Source organism: Aulostomus chinensis, chromosome 13 (assembly GCF_037954235.1).
Source record: "Aulostomus chinensis isolate RoL2024-O1b breed Wild chromosome 13, RoL_Achi_v1.0, whole genome shotgun sequence".
NCBI lineage: Eukaryota > Metazoa > Chordata > Actinopteri > Syngnathiformes > Aulostomidae > Aulostomus > Aulostomus chinensis.
The window spans coordinates 21,166,085-21,190,000 of record NC_141332.1 but is presented as its reverse complement, the minus strand read 5'-3'; the positions used below and the strand labels follow the sequence as shown (position 1 = coordinate 21,190,000).

At 40.2% G+C, this 23,916-nt stretch overlaps 1 protein-coding gene and 1 long non-coding RNA gene across 3 annotated transcripts in view; one reads left to right on the top strand and one right to left on the bottom strand.

Moving 5' to 3' along the window:
* gfra4b (GDNF family receptor alpha 4b) overlaps positions 1–23,916 on the top strand; it is a 54,819-nt gene that overhangs the window by 27,493 nt on the left and 3,410 nt on the right. For both annotated transcript variants that reach the window (XM_086222051.1, XM_086222050.1), the window contains 5 exons: positions 17,427–17,702; positions 17,869–17,949; positions 18,815–19,160; positions 19,896–20,005; positions 21,239–21,373. In XM_086222051.1, the coding sequence (XP_086078177.1) occupies positions 17,427–17,702; positions 17,869–17,949; positions 18,815–19,160; positions 19,896–20,005; positions 21,239–21,373 (948 nt within the window). The remainder of the gene's footprint in view (positions 1–17,426; positions 17,703–17,868; positions 17,950–18,814; positions 19,161–19,895; positions 20,006–21,238; positions 21,374–23,916) is intronic.
* Positions 15,918–23,916, bottom strand: part of LOC147251396 (uncharacterized) — a 42,978-nt gene continuing 34,979 nt past the window's right edge. Inside the window, exons 2-4 of the long non-coding RNA XR_015118935.1 lie at positions 23,648–23,766; positions 16,651–16,728; positions 15,918–16,495 (exon numbers count right to left, since the gene is read on the bottom strand). This is a non-coding gene — a long non-coding RNA (uncharacterized LOC147251396). The remainder of the gene's footprint in view (positions 16,496–16,650; positions 16,729–23,647; positions 23,767–23,916) is intronic.

Sequence of the window (23,916 nt, the reverse complement as noted above, 5' to 3'; positions counted from 1 at the left end):
CTTAGTAACAGGTTGAAGGAATTTCTTACAAATGTGGTACAAACATTCAAACGAACCAAAGGATGAGCTTTTGATCTCTGTCTCTGCGAGTGTCCAAAACACATTTACGTGCCATAACTCCAGAATTTAGATGCTTACATTGACAAAACTTTATGTGAAATATGTGATTACAAACATTTTCACGCAATAAAACTCAGAGGTCAACTTCTCTGTGACATCAGAATTCTAAAAAAAAAAAAAAAAAAAACCTCAGGGCATAATGCTCAGTTCATCAAAAAGACAACTTTCCATTATAAATTCTTACTCTATACAATATGAGTCTGGTAAATTGTAGACGTAACCTGAGTATTTAGACTGTAGCCAGTGGCAATATTAGTTTTTAATGTTTTGGGTTGTTTTGGTATTTTTGTGAGCAAAATATTGATGACAGCAGTTTTAGATATATTGAGCTACTGTTTGAGTCTGCATTAATAAAGATATGATATTATTAACAGTCTGCAGCTAAGATCTCATGCGTGGACATTGTTTTTTTTTGTTTGTTTGGGTTTTTTTTTTTGTGCCAAATGACCTGCTACGATAATCAAGCTCTCAAGATTTCTGCAGCACTGTTATTGTTTCTAGGATGGTTGTCGGAGGTCTGTGCGGAAACTTGGCTTTATAATTTCCTACTGCATCAAGTTTGGTCCTCAGGGGGCTGGAAGTGACTGGAAGTGGATCTCCCTCCTCGGTACTTGCCCTTTGAACTTGGGAGGAAAACCTATTTCGGTTTGCGGGGTGTGGGGGGGGGGGGTATGGCAATGTTGTACAAAACAAAAGGTCATGTGAAGCCTGATATTTGTAGATTCCAACCGCTGTGAAGCTACAACAGCACACAATAAACAGGTGGTTGTAGAATTAATATCTGGACCACAGTAGCTTCTGACTGATAAAAAAAAACAAAGGAAGAATATCACAACTGAACTGCAATCAGAAGCAGGTTGAAGTCTGTAAGTAATATCACAACCCTTAATTCACCACAATCACTACTTAGTCATGTTGACCATTTTCATCTCAGTTAGAACCTCCATAGACTCCTCAGTGCTGTTCAGCTTTCCTTGGCTTTAGACTGTCATGTATTTTATCAAAGAGGTCAATCACATTAATCTACAGGTATACATTCTTTTTTTATTTTTTTATTTTTAAAGAGATTATCACACCAGGAACCCTTGAACAGACTGTTGGCAGAGACACACATTGCATTCAATATGAGCTACCTTTGTCTGTCTTGGTATTCAGGGTCGGGGGAAAATAGGAAAGCTATCTATGTGATTATCATACAAATGGCAGTGTAGCTCACAATAAGATTACAGCAAATCATGGTGTCGGACAATGTTTGCAGAGGCTTTAACCAGGAAAGAAAGCAGCTGAAATAAATAGTTTTGTTTTTTTTCCTATAAATTTAAAAATGTATTTTCAAAATGTTTTCCTTTTGTTGTTTTTTTTTCCATGCGTGTTCCTCGCAATGAATAAAAGCCTTTTCATTGTGTCAGTTTGCATTTGACTAGTGTTGAAGCTATTCAACAAGTCAGCTGTAACATGTTAATCTCTAGCTGTCACCCTTAGTGGCTCTGGTCTGCACTGCTTCCTTTCACTTCACTGTCAAACCAGAATATATTAAAGAAATTTAGAATGAGCAATTAGTCTCTCACTCTCTCTCTCATCCGTGCTTTTTATGTCTTCTTCTGTGCCGTCGATTCCCTCTATTTTTTTGGTTCAAAGATGTTGCTGTTACATTTCCACCGCTGATAGAACACCCAGTTGACCAAAGTGGGGCATATTGCAGAATTAACAACAACCCCTAAACACTCTATTGTTTCACGGCAGCACGAAAAGTGGTTAAAATCACATGGCCTCACTGCACAAAACAATGCCAATTGTTTAAGAATTTAGGATTCATTTTCACCGTGGGCACACGCATGTCCTGACTCAGTAGTGCAATGCAACAAGAGGAGGTTAGACAGAGAAACGCAAGGTTCAGATTGGGGAAATGGTTGGTACCAACAAGCACCGCCGCTGCTCCAGACAGATGTTCCTAAACATAACCAGACCCTAACTGTATCGATAACATCATAAAACACTAGTTTACAGCCGTGAATTGGATTTCATGAAGACGCTGCCAGCGAAAAACACTGAGAGTTTCATAAAATACAAAATGTGCCCAGAGCGTATATGTGGTCGATGTTGTCCACCGTGGAATTATCGTCATTGACTTTTTATTGTTGCTGTAGTGCTGGCACATACATTTTGAACAGATGTTGTTGTAAAGAGAAGGGATGCAGAAGTGAACCATAAAACAAACAAACCGTTCAGTCCAAAACATGAAGTTTAGTCGCACATGTGAATTGCTTTTTTTTTTTGTGGTTCCAATAGGTTGTGTGTATTTGCTGTGTTTGGCTCGTCTGCTCCGCCATCGCTGAGGAAGTGGAGAAGAGTTTACACAGTAGAACAATGGAGACCATAAATGCGAGGTGGTTTATTATTATTTGTTTTGTTGGGAATGGTTTTCTCCATTTTAAAAAGGTACAAATTGGAACTGAACTGATCTTTCTGTGTGGAGTCTCCATGTTCTCCCCGTGTCTGCGTGGGTTCTCTCTGGGTACTCCGGCTTCCTCCCACAGTCCAAAAACATGCAATTAGGGACTAGGCTGATTGATACTCTAAATTGACCGTAGGTATGAATGTGAGTGTGAATGGTTGTTCGTCTCTCTATGTTGGCCCTGCGATGGACTGGCGACCTGTCCAGAGTGAACCCCGCCTCTCGCCCGTTGACGCTGGGATAGGCTCCAGCCCCCCCGCGACCCTTAATGTGTAGGAATAAGCGGAAGATGACGATGGATGGATGGATGAAACCCAAAGGCTGTGGTACATCCATGTTTTCTATGAGATCTCGCTGTCCTAACCTGGCTGTAATGGATGAGCTGTTGAGGTGCGTTGACATGTTAAGATACACTCATGTTGCTGCTTTGACCCGCATCAAGACCAGAGGAGGGAACCAGAAATGTAATGAACAGCAGTCCCAAAATATCCCGGCGATGCACTGGAGTGATGTAGCAGTAATGAGCAGATATTTGTTATGAAAGGCTGACCCCTACCACTTGGGAAGATGCTGCTCACTCTTAGCCTCATTTCCATCGTCCTTGACATGAAAATTATTCCCGAACCTGGCAAAGGATGGTTTACTTCCACTTTACTAAAAACCCATTTCTCCAAAGCTGCCTAAAAGATACTTTGGATACTTGGCTTGCATATAATTTAGAGCAGTTCAGCCTTAAATGCTACAGAGCGAAGTCAAGGGAAACTGATTACAGCCCAGCGTTATAGCATCGAAAAGAGGCCTAGCAACAGAAACGATGAGGAAATTACATCACCCATCATGCCACATAGTCTCTTTTTCCTTTTTTTGCAAAGCTTATTTTAATAATGCTGTCATCCTAGAAATACAAATCTTGTTTTTTTGTCGTGTTTCTTTATTATTACCATTATAGAAATACAACAAACATGCTTAATGATGCCACTTATTCTATTAGCTCCAGGCATGTTTGGCTCTGCAAGCTATACTATAATTCAGTCTGTTTGACTGAATAACTTTGAATATCAGCACTGGAATAAAGAGACTATTGTGGATTATTGTAAGTGGAGTTAAAATGGAAGTGACAAGTGTTGTTATCATTCTATGCACTGTATTTTTGTTGTTTCTTGTTTGCTAAAATCTCAGACAGTGAATGGATAGAGTGAATAATGGATGAGACATTAATATGCTTCTGTTTAAAGTTAAATGTAAACAGAGATCCAAGGCGATGTACCACAAAAGACAACCTATAATATATAATTCCCAAATGCTCACTGAGCAATGGAAATCCGAATTAACAACAGTCAGTTGATTATATTGCAAAAGCTTCTTAACAACCACAACATGTTATGAGTCACCGCTGTGACATGCTAATGAGGTCAAGGATATGTTCAGTCTTTTTGGGTAGTATTCTTTGAGGCTTTTCACAACATTTCAGCGACTGACGATCGACTTCAGTCATCACAAACAGTGTAATAAGCATGACTGGCAGAACTGAAGATGACAAATACGTCCCAGGATTCAGATCCTCTATGAATGACTTTCACATATCCTTTGCAATCATGTCCATAACAATCCCACTGAGCAACTAGACCTGTTTACACACACACACACACACACACACACACTCACACACACACACACACACACACACACACACACACTTTTTTGGCAGTGGACAATGTCAGACTTTAGGGTTTATACTTTAGCTGGAGTTGACTGAGGGCTTATGTTCCTCCTGATCTCCAGGTCTCCTCCAGGTTTTTGATCTTACTGTGACTTTCATTCAGAGGCTTTAAAACAGCGAATTACAAAAGAGCCCCCAATAAACCATGTAACTGAGCTGCTGCGGATCAGCGTTATCGTCCTGCGGGTCCCTCGTGATTGACAGTCCTCTGCTCCTGAGTCTAACATAAAAGGTTGACATCTGGTCACACTGACCCACATTTCACTTTCTCTTGTCTTAATGTTGGCTGTCAATGGATGATCGTTACCCTGCAAAGCTTTTTTTGCACATATGAAAGTTAATTCATTACAAGAACACTAAATCTAACTAAGATAAGATGCAATTGTATGTTAGAAAAGCCTTGCAACACATTTAAATAAAACAAAACAGACTAAATTGTATCATATCACCAGTTTGTGTGCCTCAAGATCCATGAAATTGGAAAAACACAGCAAAAGCCAGTAGATTTACTGTCTAATAATGCAACACACTCAGGATTGTTATCATGATGGAAACAAGTGGAGGCTGAAAGCTGCTGAAAAGCCCTGTTGCAAGATTCATGTGTGAGCTCGTCTCACTGTGGCGGCTTGTGCTGCATTACAACACCACAGATGGGTCTCAAGGACTGGAGACATGCTGGGAGCTTCAGCAACACGCTACTTTAGTCTTACAGGGTCTCGTCTGTCAAAAAGTGTCCATCAATGCCCAGCCCCCAAACCACTGTAAAGACCTTTGAGTGACAGCCACAGCTGCCAGGTATTGTGGTCTTGCCACAACATCAGACCCGACAGACGGTTAACACATTATCACAGTGTGAGGACAGTACTGGCTGCCATGTTCTGCAAATATTTCCTCTGATTTAGACTAAGTTGTTCTTACTGGAACTTCTATCAATGGGGGAGGGGGTGGGGGTTAATACACCAAAAGAAAGTTTTAAAACTAATTGTGTTAGCCAAATAACCATTTGTTAAACCATTGTAACAAACAGCGGTTGTCCAACCATGCTGTAAAACAGAATAGGCTGGGCAGGTCTGTCCAGCTTAGGAGTTCTCAATGTGCTGAAGGTTGTGCATGAGGATGTGGTACTGTGTTTGGAGAATGTCATGTTCTTGATCTAGCCCTGTAGACGGTGTGTGAATGGCCTGTTTACCTGGGCCTTACGTTCACTTGGTGATGCATATCATGCACAAGCACATTTGTTAACCAAAGTCCAGTTGACTATGGGGAAAACTCAGTCATGGCCCTGGCCCGGGCGGAAGAGGTGGTGTAGTACAGCTGCACGTGTGTGTGCATGGAACATTGACATGATGTCAACTGCCACCTCAGCACATGGAAATCATAAAATGACAAAGCCTTAAATTAAGAAGTGAACCAACAGTTGTGGTGTCCAATTCTGGAATGAGAGCTAATCCTCTGGAGAATGATACAGAAGACAGGTGCCTAAGTCATGTTAGCCCACACTAGCCCTTACTAGCAGCTGCAGGAGCGCAAACGTCTCATTTTTTGCTACAGTGTGTGTTAGCTCAGTGATGATGCAAGCATGCTCAGGCCCAGGTCAGGCCCATCGCAGTGTGAGCACAGGCCAACAGGAGCGGGAGGACAAAGTCAACCCGAGCATCTTTTATGGTTACTAGCACGTTGTTAGCATTACCCTGATGCCTCGGGATCAGAAGAACAAGGTGAAGCAGATTTTAGTTTCACTGCTTTCTACCTGTGAGACGAGCTTCCTTAATACCTGACATCTGATTAAAATATAAGCTCATTTAAATCATTGCGGCATACTTATGAATATCATAGAAAGCTTAAAACCTTTAATTGTAGAGAAAGATTGCAGTTTACTCCTGCCCACCCTGGAGGGTAGAGGAGTTCATCTCTCTCCATTGACTTGCATTGTTTGATGGTCTCTCATTGCCAATTACATCTGCAAGCAAAAAGCTAAGAAATGCTAGAAAGCCGCAGTGTGGTGTGATTCACAACTAAATTAAAACTACATTTTATTAGCTGCCGATCCTAAAACAGAGCCGTAACACATTGGCAGGGAGGATGACAGAGGAAGATCTTGACAGTTGGCCAAGGTGAACTGCTTTGTCCAAATGTCACCTATGTAGGTAATAAGAGCATAAATTTCAAATTCGAGCACATTTCTACAGACACAAAAAATATACATTAATGGCTTCAACAAAAGCATTCTCAGGGTAACTGGTGCAATCTCTACAAGGGAATGTGGAACGCAATGCGCCAACATTCTTCTATTCGCAAGTTCTTCATCTAGCCACACTAGCTCATTTGCTAACAGCTAACTGAACTCTGACGGGTGGCCGCCACACGCACTGGGTGCCAATGTGAGCATGATGACTGTTAATGTAGAAAAGCACCATATACAGTACATGAAGTCAACTTCTACTCAGTAAGCACTTACATTGCTGCTACATAGGCGCTAACTGGGTAGCAGCTAGTTATGAAAATCCGTCAGTAATATGGAATCAAATTCTTATAGTCGGTGACAGACGAGTTGTGAGCATCTCAGGCCTTGACTATAGATTGTGGTGCTGATTATTTTCCTCTCTAGTGGTATCACGCTGTCTACTTTGTCTCTATAGATATGCTGGCTATTGCTTAAAGGTTTAATTACATCGCAGTGTCTGAGCTTTAATGGAAATTACATGCTCTTAATGACTCATTTTAATATAATTCTATGCCCCTATGTACTTTGAACTGAGCTCTATACATTCAACGTTTTTTTTCAAATTCTATCTAAAATTAAGAACCCATTCAACAAATTAACTGGACATTTCAAACATTAGGCAAAGACATAATCAGTGATTGTGCCTGTTATTCCTAAAGTGTTGTGCGGTCTTTATATCAGCATGAAGGGAGAGAGTAGCCGACATGTCATGGTTTCAAACCCTTCTCAAATAAAACCTGACAGTAACACTAAAGAGCATTGGCATCGGAGTGCATACTTCACCATAGGGATGGTGATCGTCCTTCAGGAGGTACGTGCGTGCACACATGCTCTACACACTTGTGCTTCAGCAATCTCCAGTATCCCTCATACGGGGTCGGCCTAATCTGTGGGTCCCTCATATGGTTTACACACCGGGCATGCCTCTGGTGGCTGCTCAGCTGCCTGTGACATCACATGTGGACAAGAGAGTCATCAGTGGTGTCGGTCTACAGCGTATAAAACAAGCAAACAAGAGCCGGGCTTGTTGGAATGGCACTCCGTCACAATACGACTGACAGTGTGCAGGCAGGATGACGGGGGTAAGTATATCCACTTCACCCAACACCTGAGAGACCCAGTGTGTCTTTTTTAAGGTTGCCTCATTTACACAGAGAGAAAATCCATCATGTGTCATCGCCTCTGCTGGCAAATAACGATATGCTGATACCTTAATTGCAACCATTACATACTGACCGCGGATGCCTTCATAATGTCACCATTTTCAAGTGAATACAAATAACTTGACGTCTTCACACCCAGTCTCTCTGTCTCTCTCTCTCTCACACACACACACTATAAATAATCACATCTTTTATTTTATGCACATCCAGGAAAACTAATTAAACAAAACTTTTCCTGTCTCATTAGCTGTAACAAGCTGCATGTCCTCCCCCACAAATAAATGTCATAGACCACGTCTTGGTTATTAGTGTCTCTACAAACAGTAAATGTGTAAAGCAAGAGGATGTTTTCCAAAAACGAAATGACTACCAGTGCTGTCATCTGGATGTCTTTGTCATGCTCTTTGCAGTAGTGATGATGTCACTGGTTGAAAATTAAAAAAAACTCATCATTGTTTCTCTGTGGACTTCTGTCCCTACTGAGCTGATGCTTTGCAACCCTGATAAAATTGGCTTTGCTGAGTGAGAAAACACGAACACATTTGCTTTGACGTATATTAGAGTTTTTATTAAATTTGTACTTATTATTATCACTTTTTTTCATCGTTACATCTGATGACACATCATGAGTTGTTTTTTTTTTCTTTTGTAAATCAACTGTTACCTTAAAGAAGCGTTCAACATCCCATTCACCTGAGTTCAAACTGATTGATTGGTTTCAACCTCTATTGTCTCCAAAAACAAAAAAAAGCGTTAATTTGTCTCAGCAACATTCTAGGTGTGAAGCAGAAGTGGCACCTTCAGTGTCTAGATGTGAAGCTCATCTTGTCTGGTGTCACTCAGAGATGCTGGAGGTTGGCGTAAACTGACAAGTCAATAACTAACATCATTTTTGACACTCCCAAGATATTTTTGCACGATGGAGTTCATTTATTCATCAGAAGAAAGGTTGAAGTTTCTCAACAGCAGGTGACACCAACAGTGAAATGATCAACTCTGTTCATTTGTCAATGAAGTTGAGGTTTAATTGTTTTTTTTTTTAAGAATTTTTAGACTCAAAGTAAACCCATAGTGTCCTTCCTTGTGTCTTGAATTTTCTTTATTGAACACTTTGACATTGTTGCCTTGTTCTCTACATCAGCTTCGACTGCCACGTTTCTGTTTCCTCACCTCTCTACCCCCATGTAGCTAGTTTAAAAGAAGTAAGAGGTCATCATTCACACACTTAATATCATGGTGCTGTTCCAGGAGGGTTGTTACTCATGCAAATTTATGTTCAAGAACTCAGTCAGGTCACCATTTTGTCCCTTTCACAGTGACCCAGGAAACTGACAGTGCTGTACCTTAAAGCTCCCTTATCTAACCTAATCGTTCTTCACAATTTCCCCTTGTTATTGTTTCGCAACCCCCCCCCCCCCCCCCCCCAAAAAAAGACAAAAAAGCAGTGAAGTGAAACTAAATTGTCAAGGGCCAATTCTACCAAAGGAACCATGCAATATTTCAAGAAGCTTTAAAACCAAAAGCTTGTGTTTTGGTAGACTTACTCCTGGCTGCGCTGGCTCACATTTTCTGAAGTGCCACTTGGCTTGCTCAACAGGACGGCTGTTGAACGGCCAATCTCATTTCAGTGATCAATATTTGCCATTCGGTGTGAATGCCTGATCGTAAACTGTAAGAGACAAATGCTTAAGTTTAAACACGGTGGAGCACAATGAATCTTATTAAGCTTCGGTTGAGGACTATGACCGTATTGACTGAATTGACTCAGACTTTGCTGATGTCCTTGTATACAACGTGTATTTTACATTAAAAGTTTTTGGAGAAATGATACTTCTGTGATTGAGCAGCACTTTTCATGTGGCCTATGGCTCCCAGGCTCAGAAACCTACGTGAGGAGCAACACTTCTGCACAGCGATCAACAAATATCAGTACATGTTGTGTCTGTTCTGTTCGCTCCAGATTTAATAACCAAGATGTAAGCAACGCAGTGAGGGAGGGAGATTTCAGACAAGTGAAAAATTTCTCTGAAATTAAAACTCCTCCTCACTCCTCTCACCCGCTCTCTTCTCCTGCCTCCTCTTGTGCGTGACAGGTTTTCTCCTGTTCTTAGCCAAGACTGGAGTAATAAATGTGTTTGCTCTATTATGATTCCTATTTTTTCACTGACCCACCTGGTTTGCATGCTGCTGGTTTCAGTGCACTGGAGACACAGCATGCAGTGGTCAGAGAAAGGGTAAATGATACAAAGATTTTTTTTTTTAAAAACTACTCCAACCCAACAGCTGTCCCTGAGGCAAATCAAAACAGTCACATTGCAGGCTGGCAGTTACATAGAATTACTATCAAATAAAAGTAATGATGTTAAAGATTGTCAATAGTGATGCATTATAGCCACACAAGTACAGGCAGATTAAAAAAGGTTGTTGAATAGAGAGATGGAGTCAGTTCTTTTGCATTTTTGGCTGCAATTTGACATCTGTAATCATACCCTGAGGTAATGACGTCCTGGCAGTGATATAATGTCATGTGACTTAACGGATGTGTCTTTCTCATACACACGCACAGACTTAAAAAGCCAAACAAACTTCAATTCTGACTTTGGCGACTCTGTCAGTCAGCCTTAATGCATCAAACCCTCGGATCAAACTGACACGTCTCCTCCTTCAAAGCAGCGAATCGAGTGAAACCACCATCGCCTGCGCTTTCCGATATAATCTTTGTTTGCAATTCGCTCCCTTCACACAGCAACCCTGGAATTATGGGATCAATGTATATATTTGCTGCTCAAAACTGTACTGGGGAAGTGAGGAAATCCAAAAATAAAGGTGATAAGTGAGGATGGAAAGTAATAAGAAAGTACATGGGTTAAAAGGACACCCTGCGTCTATGTTACAAGAGTGGGAAAACACAAGAGTGGTAATTAATGTGTGTCACTGCAAGCTTTTCAGGGAAAGCTAGAAATGCTGGCCAATGAAAAAAGAGCTTGAAGGAGATGGAGGAGTTTGAATGCACTGTGGTAATGGATGGTGGTAGCTGAGATTTTGCATATGCACCATATCTTTGCCAGTCAAAGCTCTTTTGTGGGAATTATAAACAGGGACGACGGTTGAAGAGTGTCGTCAGTCACCTGGGAATATTAATAGTACTAATACTAATATTTTACAGGAGTGTGAGATTTCTCCAACATTTTATGGCTTGACACACCCCCTGATCACTCTCGATTAAATGAGAAGATTGTGCGTCTGAATGTGCCTTTCGCTGCTTATGTAAATGTGCCATGACATCTCAAATTCATGCAGCGCTGGACATGTAAGCAGGCAGATTAGGAGTGCTGAGCAACTCGACATGCCATGTTAGAAATTTCATTATTAAAGGATTAGTCAAGCAATATTCTTTAAGTTTTTAATGTCAAGAAATCCAGAATGAATTATTCTTACGTGTACTGTGAGCGGCCACAGTCTGACAAAGCCATTCCTCTGAGCCTAGAACTCAAGCGCAGCTTTGTGAAGTTTCAAATGACAATTATTATTGCTTCCAAATCAGATGGATAAAGTACTTAACCTCCATTTAAATCTGTAGTCATTGACATTTAAAAATTCTAAGTTGGCCATCTCAGATGTATTTAAACTTTGAGGATTTGATCCAGTTTCCAATCATTACAATGTGGTGAGTATGATACAAATACGCAAGGTATATCTGAACATGCTGCTTGAACCCAGAACTCCTTGCACACATGCCAGCTCTCAAGTCTCTTGTGGGCAACAGGGCTCTTCAAGATTGTCGTTCTTCATTCAGAACAGATGCAGATGACACCAGCCGTACCTGTACGTGAATGAATTTTGTTCTTCCTCGTCCAAATCAATACATGGAATAGCAGCTTCTTTGTTATGAGGAGCTTGGGAGAAGCCTTGGAAGGCTGTTGTAGCTTTTAGGCAGAGAAGAAATACAGTACTGCTGCATCTTTTCTCTAGTTTCTGCTTCTGTGCAAAAACTAAAGGTGCAAATTTGCTTGTAGCTTTCACATTAAAAAATACATTTAACATTCGTATTTGGTACATAAGCGGCAGTTTGGAAGATTAAGATCAAGGAAACGTGGTAGTCTATAAGCTTATTTTACACAATTGTTAACTCTGCATTCATATAACAAAAACAAGTGCCGACTAGTAGGAGAAGTGGGAAGAGTCCCGGGACAACAGGGGCACAACATCTGTTTGGGAATAATTGGATGCAATTAGCTCTGCAGAAAAGAATTTTGACGTGATTAACTCAATTTCAGGTCAAAGTTTTTGTGGAAGGGGGTGAATATTGAAACGGTCTTGAATGAAAACAGATTTGTTGAAGTCCTGCTCAGGCATATTCAAGGAACATTTTGTATAATCACGTGTGTTAAAGGTTAATGAATATGCCCGTAATTATTGTACCTATGTAATCACCAATAAAAACAATGTTAGCGAAGTTTGAAAGAGGTCACAGACATGTGAGAGTCTACAGTTCACACCAATGCTTCAAATACTAGAGGGATTTCATGAAAACAATCATGGAGTCATCATTTTATTTTTTCTGCTTAATTATGACAAATATCACCAGATCACCTGTGGTTGAGTGATGAAGCAGAGCACTTCTCCCAGTGAAACTCCCTGAATTAAGACTAAATATATGTACTGTGGACAGTATATGGAATGTGTAATGTATTTTCATACATGAAAAGGATTAATTCAATAATTCATCTACATGATCCACACATCCAGGAACCTTCCTATTTGTGCACTTTAACCAGTTAAGTCCTACTATACATCTGGAAACACAAACATTTATTTTGCATGCAGTGGGAAATTAGAGTAAGTGTCCAGGAGGTTGGAGCCCGGTTTCAAGAAGTTTACCGGATAAATTCAGAGCAGCCTGAATATTACAGCTCACCAGAAACTCGAGTTGATACTTGAAAAGTAAAGTTTATTTAGTAGTTTTTACAATCAAAAGTATTACAAGGCCCAGACACAAACCTGACTTGTGCAGCACATCTAGACTGAAGTGCATACTGTATTTGCACCTCTAAAATTTAGGATTTGATCATTAAAAGTGCATATATAATGATCTAAGTTTTTACTTTTACTACATCAATGTATGTGCCTCACTTGTGTTTTCATATATTTTGGCGTTATCTTATTCTTTTGTCTGTGTTGACATGCAGGGCAGTAGCGTATTTAAGAATAAGTGGAAGTCAATGACTCCATCTATGATTCTAAATTAAGATGAAAATGGCTTCTGTTGAACGATGGAAAATTATGTGAATCACACATAATTTCAGCGGTGTATTCTGCTCAGTGTGTGGCTGCTTGTCTTTTCAAAACTTAAAAGCTAAATTACAGGTTGTTTTTTGGCTATTCACAGTGTTTGTTTGATGTCTAACATTAAGCATGACTGGAGCTGACATTGCTTTATTTTTAATGTAGTTGGATAGTTTTCTGTTTCATTTTGCCAAATTCAATCTTCTCTCCTTTGATGTCTGAAATAGCATTTTTTTTTTTTGCCCTAAAACCAAATAATGTTTTCTTATGCAGTGTTTCAGACATTTAAAAAAGAAAAGAAAGCCACTTATATGGAGGAGTGATTACACAGTGGTGGAAAAATTACTGGACTTGAATGTTAAAATCCTCAAACTTGACACTTGGAAAGTAGATAAGGAGATACGGAACTTCACAAAATATAAACCTAATTTTTTTTTAAAAGGAAAAGTGCTAAACAAGCCTTCATTTGATCATCAGGAGATCAACAAGGATAAAAACAAAATGTAAAATACACTTAGATTATTTAAATTGTGCCACCGTTAACACTTCACATTTTAATTGCTTTTGATGAATGACTGATAATGCTGCATTTACTGGACTGGTTGTCTTAAAAATAGCTCTCCTACTCCTCTGATTAAAAGGTACAATTTGTACGATTAGGAGGGATCTTTTGGAAGAAAGGTTGTGTTTTGTTGGCTTAGAATAATCCCTATATGTCAACAACTTCTACGTAGCCTCTATAGTAAAGAACCCAAAACGCTCTGAAGTTTTAAAGCTGATTTCCTATGGTCCTGCTCATGGTATTGTTTCTGTTCTCATATTACAACTTTTACTTTTAGTAGCCATTTGAAACTGCGACCTCTCAAAACAAGCTCAACCATGACTGCATTAACCCAGCTATATTTGTTGCTAAATAGCAACTCAGTGTTTACACCGGGGATCAGCTGATTGTGGTGAAGCCTGCAAGCCATCATGGCAACCACAACAATGAACATTTATCCAGAAACTCCAAGAACACACCAATGATGCAGAGGACGAGGTAGGAGAGCTTAGTTCAGCCTGCAAGCTGCATTATTCCTATCTATAATGTGAGATCACAAGATGACGGACATGCTAGTTTGGAATCAGTCAGACTTCACCGAGTGTCACGTCATGTGCTTTTTTACTGAGGCATGCAGAAACTGGATGATACTCTAGAACCTTTGACAGCTATCTGGTGGTTCAGACTGACATGGATTATTTCTGAGAGCAAACAGAAAAGAAGTGGCAGACATACTTTTTTCATAACAGATGGTGCCACTTTCATCACATCACTGCAAAAAAAAGAATTCTGCATCTCCAGAACCGAACTGTTAGCTGTCAAGCTACGTCCGCATGCACACGTTGTTGTTTACATCTGCTTTGTGCCAAACTGGAAACCATGTGTGTTGTGACTCCTCGCTCAAGTGTTTTCTTTTATGGTCTTTGGGAATCCAAACATTAACAAATGTGGGAATGAATGTGAACGATCCTACAGGCCACTGCTGTTTCTCCAGAAGGGAGGAGAGAGCCTCTTAACTGCCATTTCTAGTGTTTTAAACCCAAAAGGAACAGTGTATAAGTAGGTTTTTGTATGATATACAAAACATCAAAACTTACCGAAACATTTATAAGACAATCACTTCTGAAAAACCTTTAAATGTTGGCTGTAGGGTGTTACATCTCCTTGGGATATGACATCATGGCCAAGAAGCCTCATTAATGAAGACATAATCAACTGAAGGAGGCAGAATATTATAGTTAAACCTGCTTCTGAGCAAATCAAGGAAGGATAACTTGGAGATTTAAGGGAAGTCTCCATACTTAAGTATAAGCAGACATTCAAAATCAGGGAGGAAATTAGGATAATTGCTAAATCAGCAATCACGCTTGTTAGCCAACTCAAGTTAGCGTCATGTCACAAGACACCACTGGATTCCTACTGTATTTCCCCTGAGGGTTCCTTGTTTAATCCAACTATAAAGTTAACTGGCAAATTTAAGGAGCACTGAAAAGTGGCGACACTCATTAACTGCAGCAATACATTATTGTAGGTAGAGGAGTGAGGCTAGCATTTTGGCCGACTTCATTAACTTTCATTTTCCATTTTATCTCTCTTGAAGTGGACCATTAAGCCAGCATGCAAGGGTAACTGATCAGCTAATCTGCCTATGATTTATGTGGCCAGGAAACTGAGGAGTTAACTGAGCCTCTGAACACATTGATTACTGACATGGTTAATTGGCTAAAGCCACTGGTACATTGAGACAAGCTTATTGGAAATGTCAAATCAAGTGGCTCATTTGCATTCATGATGTATGGTGTCTATACGAGCTTCTGCCCCGGGCAGCACAAACTGATAGACATAGTTGTAGAGGAAGGGCTGCCTAGATCTGCCTGGTATTCAGAACTAAACATCTGGATTTCTGATGGTCCTACCCCCCCCCCCCCCCATCCCCTATCCCCCCACTCAACACACACACCGTCAACAGGTCTACAGGATTTGCTTTGCTGAAAACAAGAGGACTCCTAATGGGAAGGAAGTTCGAAACACCTTCACTAAAGATACAGTTGGAAAGCAGTGTTAGAAAATGGAAAATAGTGTTGTTTTCAATTAAGCGTGTGTGTGTTTGTGTTTAGAAATAAAAACAATAGCTGATCGAATTGTACCTAAGAATTACCTGTGTAAGTAGATGAAAGCTGCGTGAAATTGAAAAGTTTTGATCTAAGTAGATGTAAGAGACCTGATTTTACAGTGTTTGCATAATAGGATCCACTTGGTTGACAGGGCATGCTGTGGAATATGTTTGTGGGAAATCCTCACACAAATATGAAACGCGTAACTTCAATTTTTGATTGAAATCGGTCCAAGTGTAGTTCGCAGAGGAAATTAGAACAACTTGTAAGAGAAGTTTTTAATATTTTCACATTTGGGACCACCAAAATGATTTTCTAGGCAATCATTTTGTTAAATAGAGATGTTTATACATAAGGATATTCTTGATTGCAGCAGCATTCGGAGAGCTGTCTCTCCTAAGCATGGAGAAATCTGATTCAGTATCACTCGTCTTACCCCAAAAATGCTATTATAGTTTATTTGGCAAATTTTCTGTTTAAGTCTTGTTTTTGCTCCCCCCCCCCCCTCCTCACATATTTTCTGTATCTTCTTTTATTTCATTTGATTACTTAAAATATATATGCTATTTACTACAAAAAAAGTATAAATATTGCTTTTGATAACACTACTGCTGCTACCGCGACTTCTACCAGCAATACTTACACTAAAAAAGAGGAATGGAATGATAACAAACCTGTACAAGGGAATATAATAACCTCAACCTGCATATGTCTTTTACGGCTTCTTCAGTCCAGTTGTCTTCTATGACACAGCATTCAACAGGCACCATGACCTGGATGACAGTGAATCTTCAGACATCCTCCATCGGTATAGAATTTCCTCCACAACAACAGATGAATATTCTTCTCTTATTCATGCAGCCCTGAATCATCTATTAGCACAGAGGGAATCAAAATTATTCAGAATAAGGTTTGTCAATGACTCCACACACACAATACTGGCATATACAGTATATATATATACACACACACACATATATACATATATTCACTGAGGAGTTAGAAAGAATACATAAAGAAATATAACCTTGAGGCTGCTCGCTTCAATTGCTGCCGCCTGTGGGCTCAGCTGGATCATCACAAAGGAGGCTATGATTGTAATGAACTAAAAAAAGATGTTGCAAGATAAAACAAAGATGTTAGAGCTCACAATATTTGGAATCCTGGAAAGTTCTGCATAATGTTTTCTTTTCCCCCCTCATCTCAAAATGATGTTCTGCTGTGAATTGAATCATCTTCAGCCTCCTTCAGAGGTGATGTACTTGCCTGCAATATTAAAAAATACAAAGGATCACCAGGGTTGCTTCCGTGAATTATGAGCAACTCTCCTCCATCTTATAGTTGTGGTTCAGTTGTGTGGTAGATTGTATGAGTCCCCATGTTCTTTGTGAGGCTAAAAACCAACAAACATAAAATTACTGTATGCATTTTATTTTATTTTTTTTTAATGGTGCACTAACTAACCTGAAAACACCAGCCTATTGACGAGCGCAACTTTTGTTTTCTGTCCACCAGCTTGCAGATCTCACACATAAAATCTTGAATTTCAACTCAGGTTCACCAAATGTGTGTGATCCCTCTTGTTTTTTTTTAGAGCAACGGCAACATAAATTGCACCTCCGTGATGCAACGATTACCTCCAAACAAGAGAATACCTTTCATTCTCACAGATCTGAATTACTAATGTTCCACTCTTTACCTTCCCTCTATTCTTCATCCCGGTCTCATTTCATCATAGCTGCTCCTGGGCTGCCACCTGACATGCCCCTTGTATTTCTGATGTGCTCTGTTTTCCTTCCACAGCTCTGTTAGAGTTCGTGCTGGCGGGCAGAGACTGCTTGGTGGCTGGAGACTCCTGCTCCAGTGATGAGACTTGTAGTCCACGTCTGCGGACTTTGCGTCAGTGTGTTGCGGGAAATGGCAGCATGAAATTGGGCCCCGGAGCCAGGAGCCAGTGTGCCAACGCAGTGTCAGCTCTTCTGTCCAGCCCCCTACATGGCTGCCAGTGTAAACGGGGCATGAAGAAGGAGAAGAACTGCTTGAGCATCTACTGGAGCCTTCATCAGTCCATCATACATGGTCAGTGGATCCTGTAACTCCTGAACTTTAAAGGGATGAAATATGGGAGGACATTCATCTGTCTGACCCCCCATTGAAAGTAATTACGTTAGAGGTTTTTTTTTTTGTTTTGTTTTGAACATTTGAATGAATTGTGGTGATGCAGCATCCTTCCTGTATCTTTTAGGGCTCAACCTGGTGGAGAGTTATCCGTATGAGACGGTGCAGAGGGATTATGATTACGTCCGCCTGGCCTCTATCACAGCTGGTACATTTACTGACTTTTCACTCACCTTTACCTCATTTTAGACAGTTTTAACATTTGGAGATGTTTTGACCTTGTCCAATGTTCCCTGGACTCCATTTCTGTTTCTGAAATCACATCTTTGTTTAAAAGTATTGGGATTGACAGGTTTAAAAATAATACATGCTGTGGATGTGAATGGACTTTAATCAATTTATGTTATATTGACATAGTGCATTTCATGTCAAATATATCTGAGATTTTTTGGAGTTAGCAGATTATTCAGGTCATGCAAACAGCTAGCTGTATAAACTCTCATCTCCTGCTCACAGAGAGAACAATCTGACTATTGACTCAATTATGTACTTTTTTTTCCAGATTTCACGTTGATATTATACCTGCAAATTTGTCAGGACAGATAATTGTGCTTTCTGGATTATTCCAGGTAATAAAGTAACAACTGAAGTTGAAAGTGCTAGTGCAATATGATGTTTGTGATAATCATAATGAAGAGGTTGTAATGAAGAGGTTGCAAAGGTCTGGATGCCTGGTAATTGTGTTGATACAAAGTCATACAAAAAAAATTGTCTGGGTTACTTCAATTTTCATTTCAAGGAAATGCAATTTTTTACTGGAACAGGAAGATTTGGCTTATTTTGACTCTTCGCTGTTGTGTGCAAATTGCGAATGAGAACTAATTCAAAGCCACCTATGTCAACTTGTGAATCGCTTACAAGACAAGACTACATCTCTGTACGCTACGAAGATACACTGATTACGCTCCACAGGTCACATTAGACCTCATTTGTGCAAACAAACACTTTTGTTCCATTGATATTCATTTTCTCCTTATATCTGTGCTTTTCTTTGACCTCACTTTAATCCACAGACTCCGATGTTGGCATGACAACTGTGAATCGCTGCCTGGATGCAGCCAAAGCTTGCAATGTAGATGATTTGTGCCAGAAGCTCCGCACTGAATACGTCTCAGCTTGTATCAAACCCACGGCCAAATCAGAGCTGTGCAACCGACCTAAATGCAACAAGGCTCTGCGCCGCTTCTTTGACCGCGTCCCGGCCGACTACACACATGAGCTGCTCTTCTGCCCCTGTACGGACACAGCCTGCGCAGAACGTCGCAGGCAGACTATTGTACCCAGATGCTCTTATGAAACTGGGGACAAACCCAGTTGCATCACACAGATGCGGATCTGCGAAGCCGACTACGTATGCAGGTTAGGAAGAAGCTGACTTCCATTTCTTGCTTGTTAGTTTTCACATGCCTTCAACAAATATGTTGGCTAAAACCACTGAACTCATATGAATATAATAATATATGATTATAATATCACTTTAGTCCCAAGTTTCATTTCACCTAATGATCCATTTGTTTTACGTGGCATCCCACTTCAGCAAGGCTGTGTTTTGCATCATTGCCAATTTATTCAAGTATTCCTTCGATATAGATTTCAGATATACTCACCGTACAAATTTGGCCCATTGCTGTTGATCATTATGAGTTTTTTGAGACCAAATAAACAGCCATTCAATCAAGAAAATGACCCGCTGCTTTACCCTTAAGCTGTCTACCACCATAGGTTAGAACACCCCAGAGAGCCTCTTGGAATAACATATTAAATATTTAGCAGGGATAAAGAGCCAGATGGATCTGAGTTATCGCTCTTTGCAATCTCTGGTCATGGCCATTATTTTTCAACAGAACCATTACACTCGAAGGGTTTTACTAATGATCCTGGGTTAGGGGGGATGAAATATATTACTCTTTCTATCACATTCACATTATAGTCCAATGCTTTCAGTCATCACCATGGCGGACGATATTTCTTCATGTCAGAGAGGTAAATCTGTAAACAAATGCGTAAAAGAGAACCAGGAAACTTTTTTTTTTAACATGAAACCATCCATGAATTTATCATGTTCTTGCTAATGTGTGTCCATCGCCTCTGTAGATCTCGCCTGGCCCAGTTTCAGTATGACTGTGAACCCTCAGAAAAGTCTGCAAGTGGCTGCAAGCAAAGGAATTATGGAGCTTGTCTCCTCGCCTACACAGGGCTCATCGGTAGGTGCACACCTGAGAGGTACAGTCATGTCTCTGAGCTCAGAAAACTTGTTTGACTCGTGTCACCCTGAATTTAAGGTACTCACAAATCCACGGAACTTAATAGAGCTTTTCTTCTACATAATGTTACTGTGTTGCAGATATCCTTGCTCCACTTTCCACATCTACGCATGTTGTCCAACGCGGCTGTACATACTCCACATGCAGACTTCCTCCTCACAGCTCCATGCAGAATGTTGCGATTCTTCTTTCACGCTAATACACACAAAAGTTATGGACTGTAATTCATATTTAAAGAAACCACCAAACCTTTTCCTAACACAGTGGGTTTTATGCAGTCATACCGATTGCTCCTGTTGCTGGGAGTCTGTATGATTATGCACAGAAGATATTCCATGAATGTTTCATGAGAATACTTTGTCTCAAAAAACTGCCCCACATACATTTTTTACTTTAAACAACATTTGAACCATATAACACAAACAGATACCAAGTTAAGTGGCTCTTACGAGTACCTTACAGAGAAAAACAAAGGGAGAGAGCAATCTAAGGAACCGGTGAAGAGATGAAGTTGTATATATGTGAAAGACGGTATTCAGCGTTAGAGGAGGGGGAGAAATGTACAGCAGCAAGGACAGATGAATGACAGCTAGAGGCAGAGCAGGTGAGAGAGTGAAGGAGACAGAAATTAATCTTAAAAATCCAAGCCGAAAAAACAAAATTCAAGATGATTTGACACGCTAGAGCATAAAAATCTCTCATTACAGAAGTTGCTTATACAGAGCAAGGGGCTGTTTGTTTTATAACAGTCTGGAAAAGACTAAGAGCTGCCGTTTCTTTTCCATACACTGAGAAGAGAAGCAAGCTTAACTTAATGCATTTTAAGCACCTCAAATGGTGCCCCTCAGCACAAACACATACTTGGCATTTTCATTCCTATCTTGTATTTATTGAAGCTCTTGAAATCCCACTTCCACTAAGTCAGAATAAAAACAGCCAAAGAACAAACATCTCCAGCTTTTAAGGTCCCTGACCTAACAAAACTAGGGGAAAAGAAGAAAAAGGGGAAATTGGAGAGCTTCTACTATTGTATCAATCGATGTACAACCTCCTGAATCCAGACAGCTGATTCCTATCAGGTGGACGTCAAAAGGACTTTAACCACAATGCAACAACTCAAAAAGACGTATGGATATTGAACACAGACTGACAGACGGTATGGTTTCCCTACAGGAAGTACAATAACTCCCAACTACATCGACAACTCCACATCCAGCGTGGCTCCATGGTGCTCCTGCTCCGCCAGCGGGAGCCAGAGAAAGGAATGCGATGATTTCCTGGGATACTTCACGGACAACATCTGTCTCCGTGAGTATCACTCCATCCATGGTGTCGTCTGCTCATGGAATGTAACGACTCAGGTTTGTGGGCTAGAGGTTGTGTTTTTGTAGAAGTCAGTTTAATGTTTTTACAGGCGTTATTATGATGGAATATTTTTAGACCTATTTGGTTTGGCTCATGTTTCAGACAGGGTGAACGCAGCAATGATCAGAGGTGCAGAGAGTTCGTACTTTCATGACTGAAGTAGAAATATAGATACTTTTGTAAAAAAAAAAACAACAGGATGTCTTTCTCAAGCTTCTTCACATTTTTGTCTTTAACCTTAACATCTTATACTTTTACTGTATGTTGGAGGGCGGACAAGTCATCTTCCCTCTGAAACCAAAATCTCATCTGTTTCTCTTATGATGTCTACTTCTTTTGTGAATTTAACATGAATTTAAAATGTCAGATGAAGGTGTGAATACTTGTGTTCAAATGCAGTGAGCAGAAATAAAAAAGTTGTCAGTAAAATAAATAATCAAGTGAAATAAATATTTACTTAAGCACATCAACAAATTATTTATATCTCCAATCTCCCGCAATGTTTTCTGAAGACCTTGCAAAATGTGTTGTAAACTCTATAAAGCTCCAAAGACTCCAACTGCATCACCAGACTGCAATGATGGATGTAATATTCAAATTGAAGTGCTGCTGCTAAAGTTCTAAAAAAAAAAAAAAAAGGACAATGGAATATGAAGAGTTACGTAAAAAAATACATGGCAACTATGCAGCAAAAAAAGAAAGTCTTCCAGCTGCTTTTTTTAAATTACTGCGCTCTCATATTGTCACTGAAAAGCTGATTTCATTCTAAAATTAAAGCTCCAGAGTGGCACTTTTGTCTCCATCTCCTGGCAGTGATAGTTATTACAAACAGCTGTGGATTTATCAGATTTACGTCACAGGCTCGGCCTGTTGTCTGTTGTTGCAGCTGTGCATCGATGAGTGAATCACACAGCCCCTGTGCAATGACCAGAATTTGATCCAATTGATCTCACAATGTCTTGAAGAGCTGCACATTTGAATTATTTATCCACATATAAGTTAGCAGCACACTAACAGGAGGTCATTCCCTGGTACCCATGCTCTGCCCTTGGAGACGTATACAGCCTGCTAGGAGCAGAAGAGTGTCTCCACATACATAATCTCCATATACTGTGAGACGCAGGGACATTTACCTGACGGCGATGAGCTTAATAAGCTTTGTATGAGTTTGTTTGGCTTGAATGGACAATCATTTATATGAAAAACACGCTGCACTATACTTTTAATTAACAAAAGTGGCGTTTCCTAATTAGAATAATGTGCATTGATAGCCGGCAGGAGACACCCGAACAAGCTTGACAAATAAAAACCAAAGTAGATAAGTTCTACGGAAGAAAGTGACGTGACAAAGCGAAGATCCGTGAAGACAGATGTTTCCCAGCATGCTCGAGCAGCTGCAGTGCAACATGTATTTCAATCAAAGATCCCCTGCTCTTTCCTCCTCTGCCTCTCCCTCTGTCAGCATCTTTCTGTTTCTCTCTCACTTCATCTTTCCTTATTATTAATTATCTTCTTCATGCTGTTTCCTTTATAATTCCACCTGGGTGCTCCGACACTCACTCCTTGAATTATAAGTAAGCTGGCCTTGTGAGTGCTGGGTAATTGTATACTTATTAAATCTCCTTCAAAACACTTTGCACACACAATTTTACAAACTGACATTACATCTAATATTTATTAATAAAGCACATGCAAATATCCTCAAATTAGAACTGCAAATTAACAAAACGATTTTTTATGCCTATTTTCACTTTTATTGGAACGCAAATATTTCTGCTGCCTCGACAAACACTGCACGGCTCCCTGCAAGTCCCTGTTTACAGCTTTCTTTGTCAGTTGATGCAATACGCCGCAACACAGAGAAGTCATCAATCATCAAATAACACACAGTTTGAATCCGTGCGTGTCGATTTTCGCTTATGTGGAATGGCCTCAGACAAGCTGCTCCTGGTTCTTCCTAATCTTTGAAAAAGACAGACGTCAGCAGCAGAGAGCACTTTAACGTCGCATTAGACAAGTTCAATTACAGCCTGTCATCAAGTTACCCATAGAAGTCACGCTAATTGGCAACAGCTGATATGATGTTTGCCATTTCCACCTGCGATGGTCAGTGCCGGCTAAGAAACAGGATGTTTCCTATACTGCACTTTGCTAAGGGTAATTAGCCTCAGACCTCAGCGAATGCCAGTCTCAACGTCCCCAGTCAGAGTCACTCACCAGTTCACGGGTCATTTTTCAGAGATGTGATGTTCACACACTGATTTTCACTTGCTTGCGGCAGGATGCTTGCTGAGCCCTGCTGTGGTGGTGGAGTGTGGTGCTCTCGGGCCTCCTGCCTAGAAAAGATACAGAGAGAGGTCTCAGAGATGTTTGGCCAGTGCAAATGGTCTATGAGTGAATGAGGATGATGTGGGGAGGCAGGTGCAGTTGAGATACTTGAAGAGAATACTGATGCTGTTGTCTTTTTCTCTCTGTCTCTTCCTCCG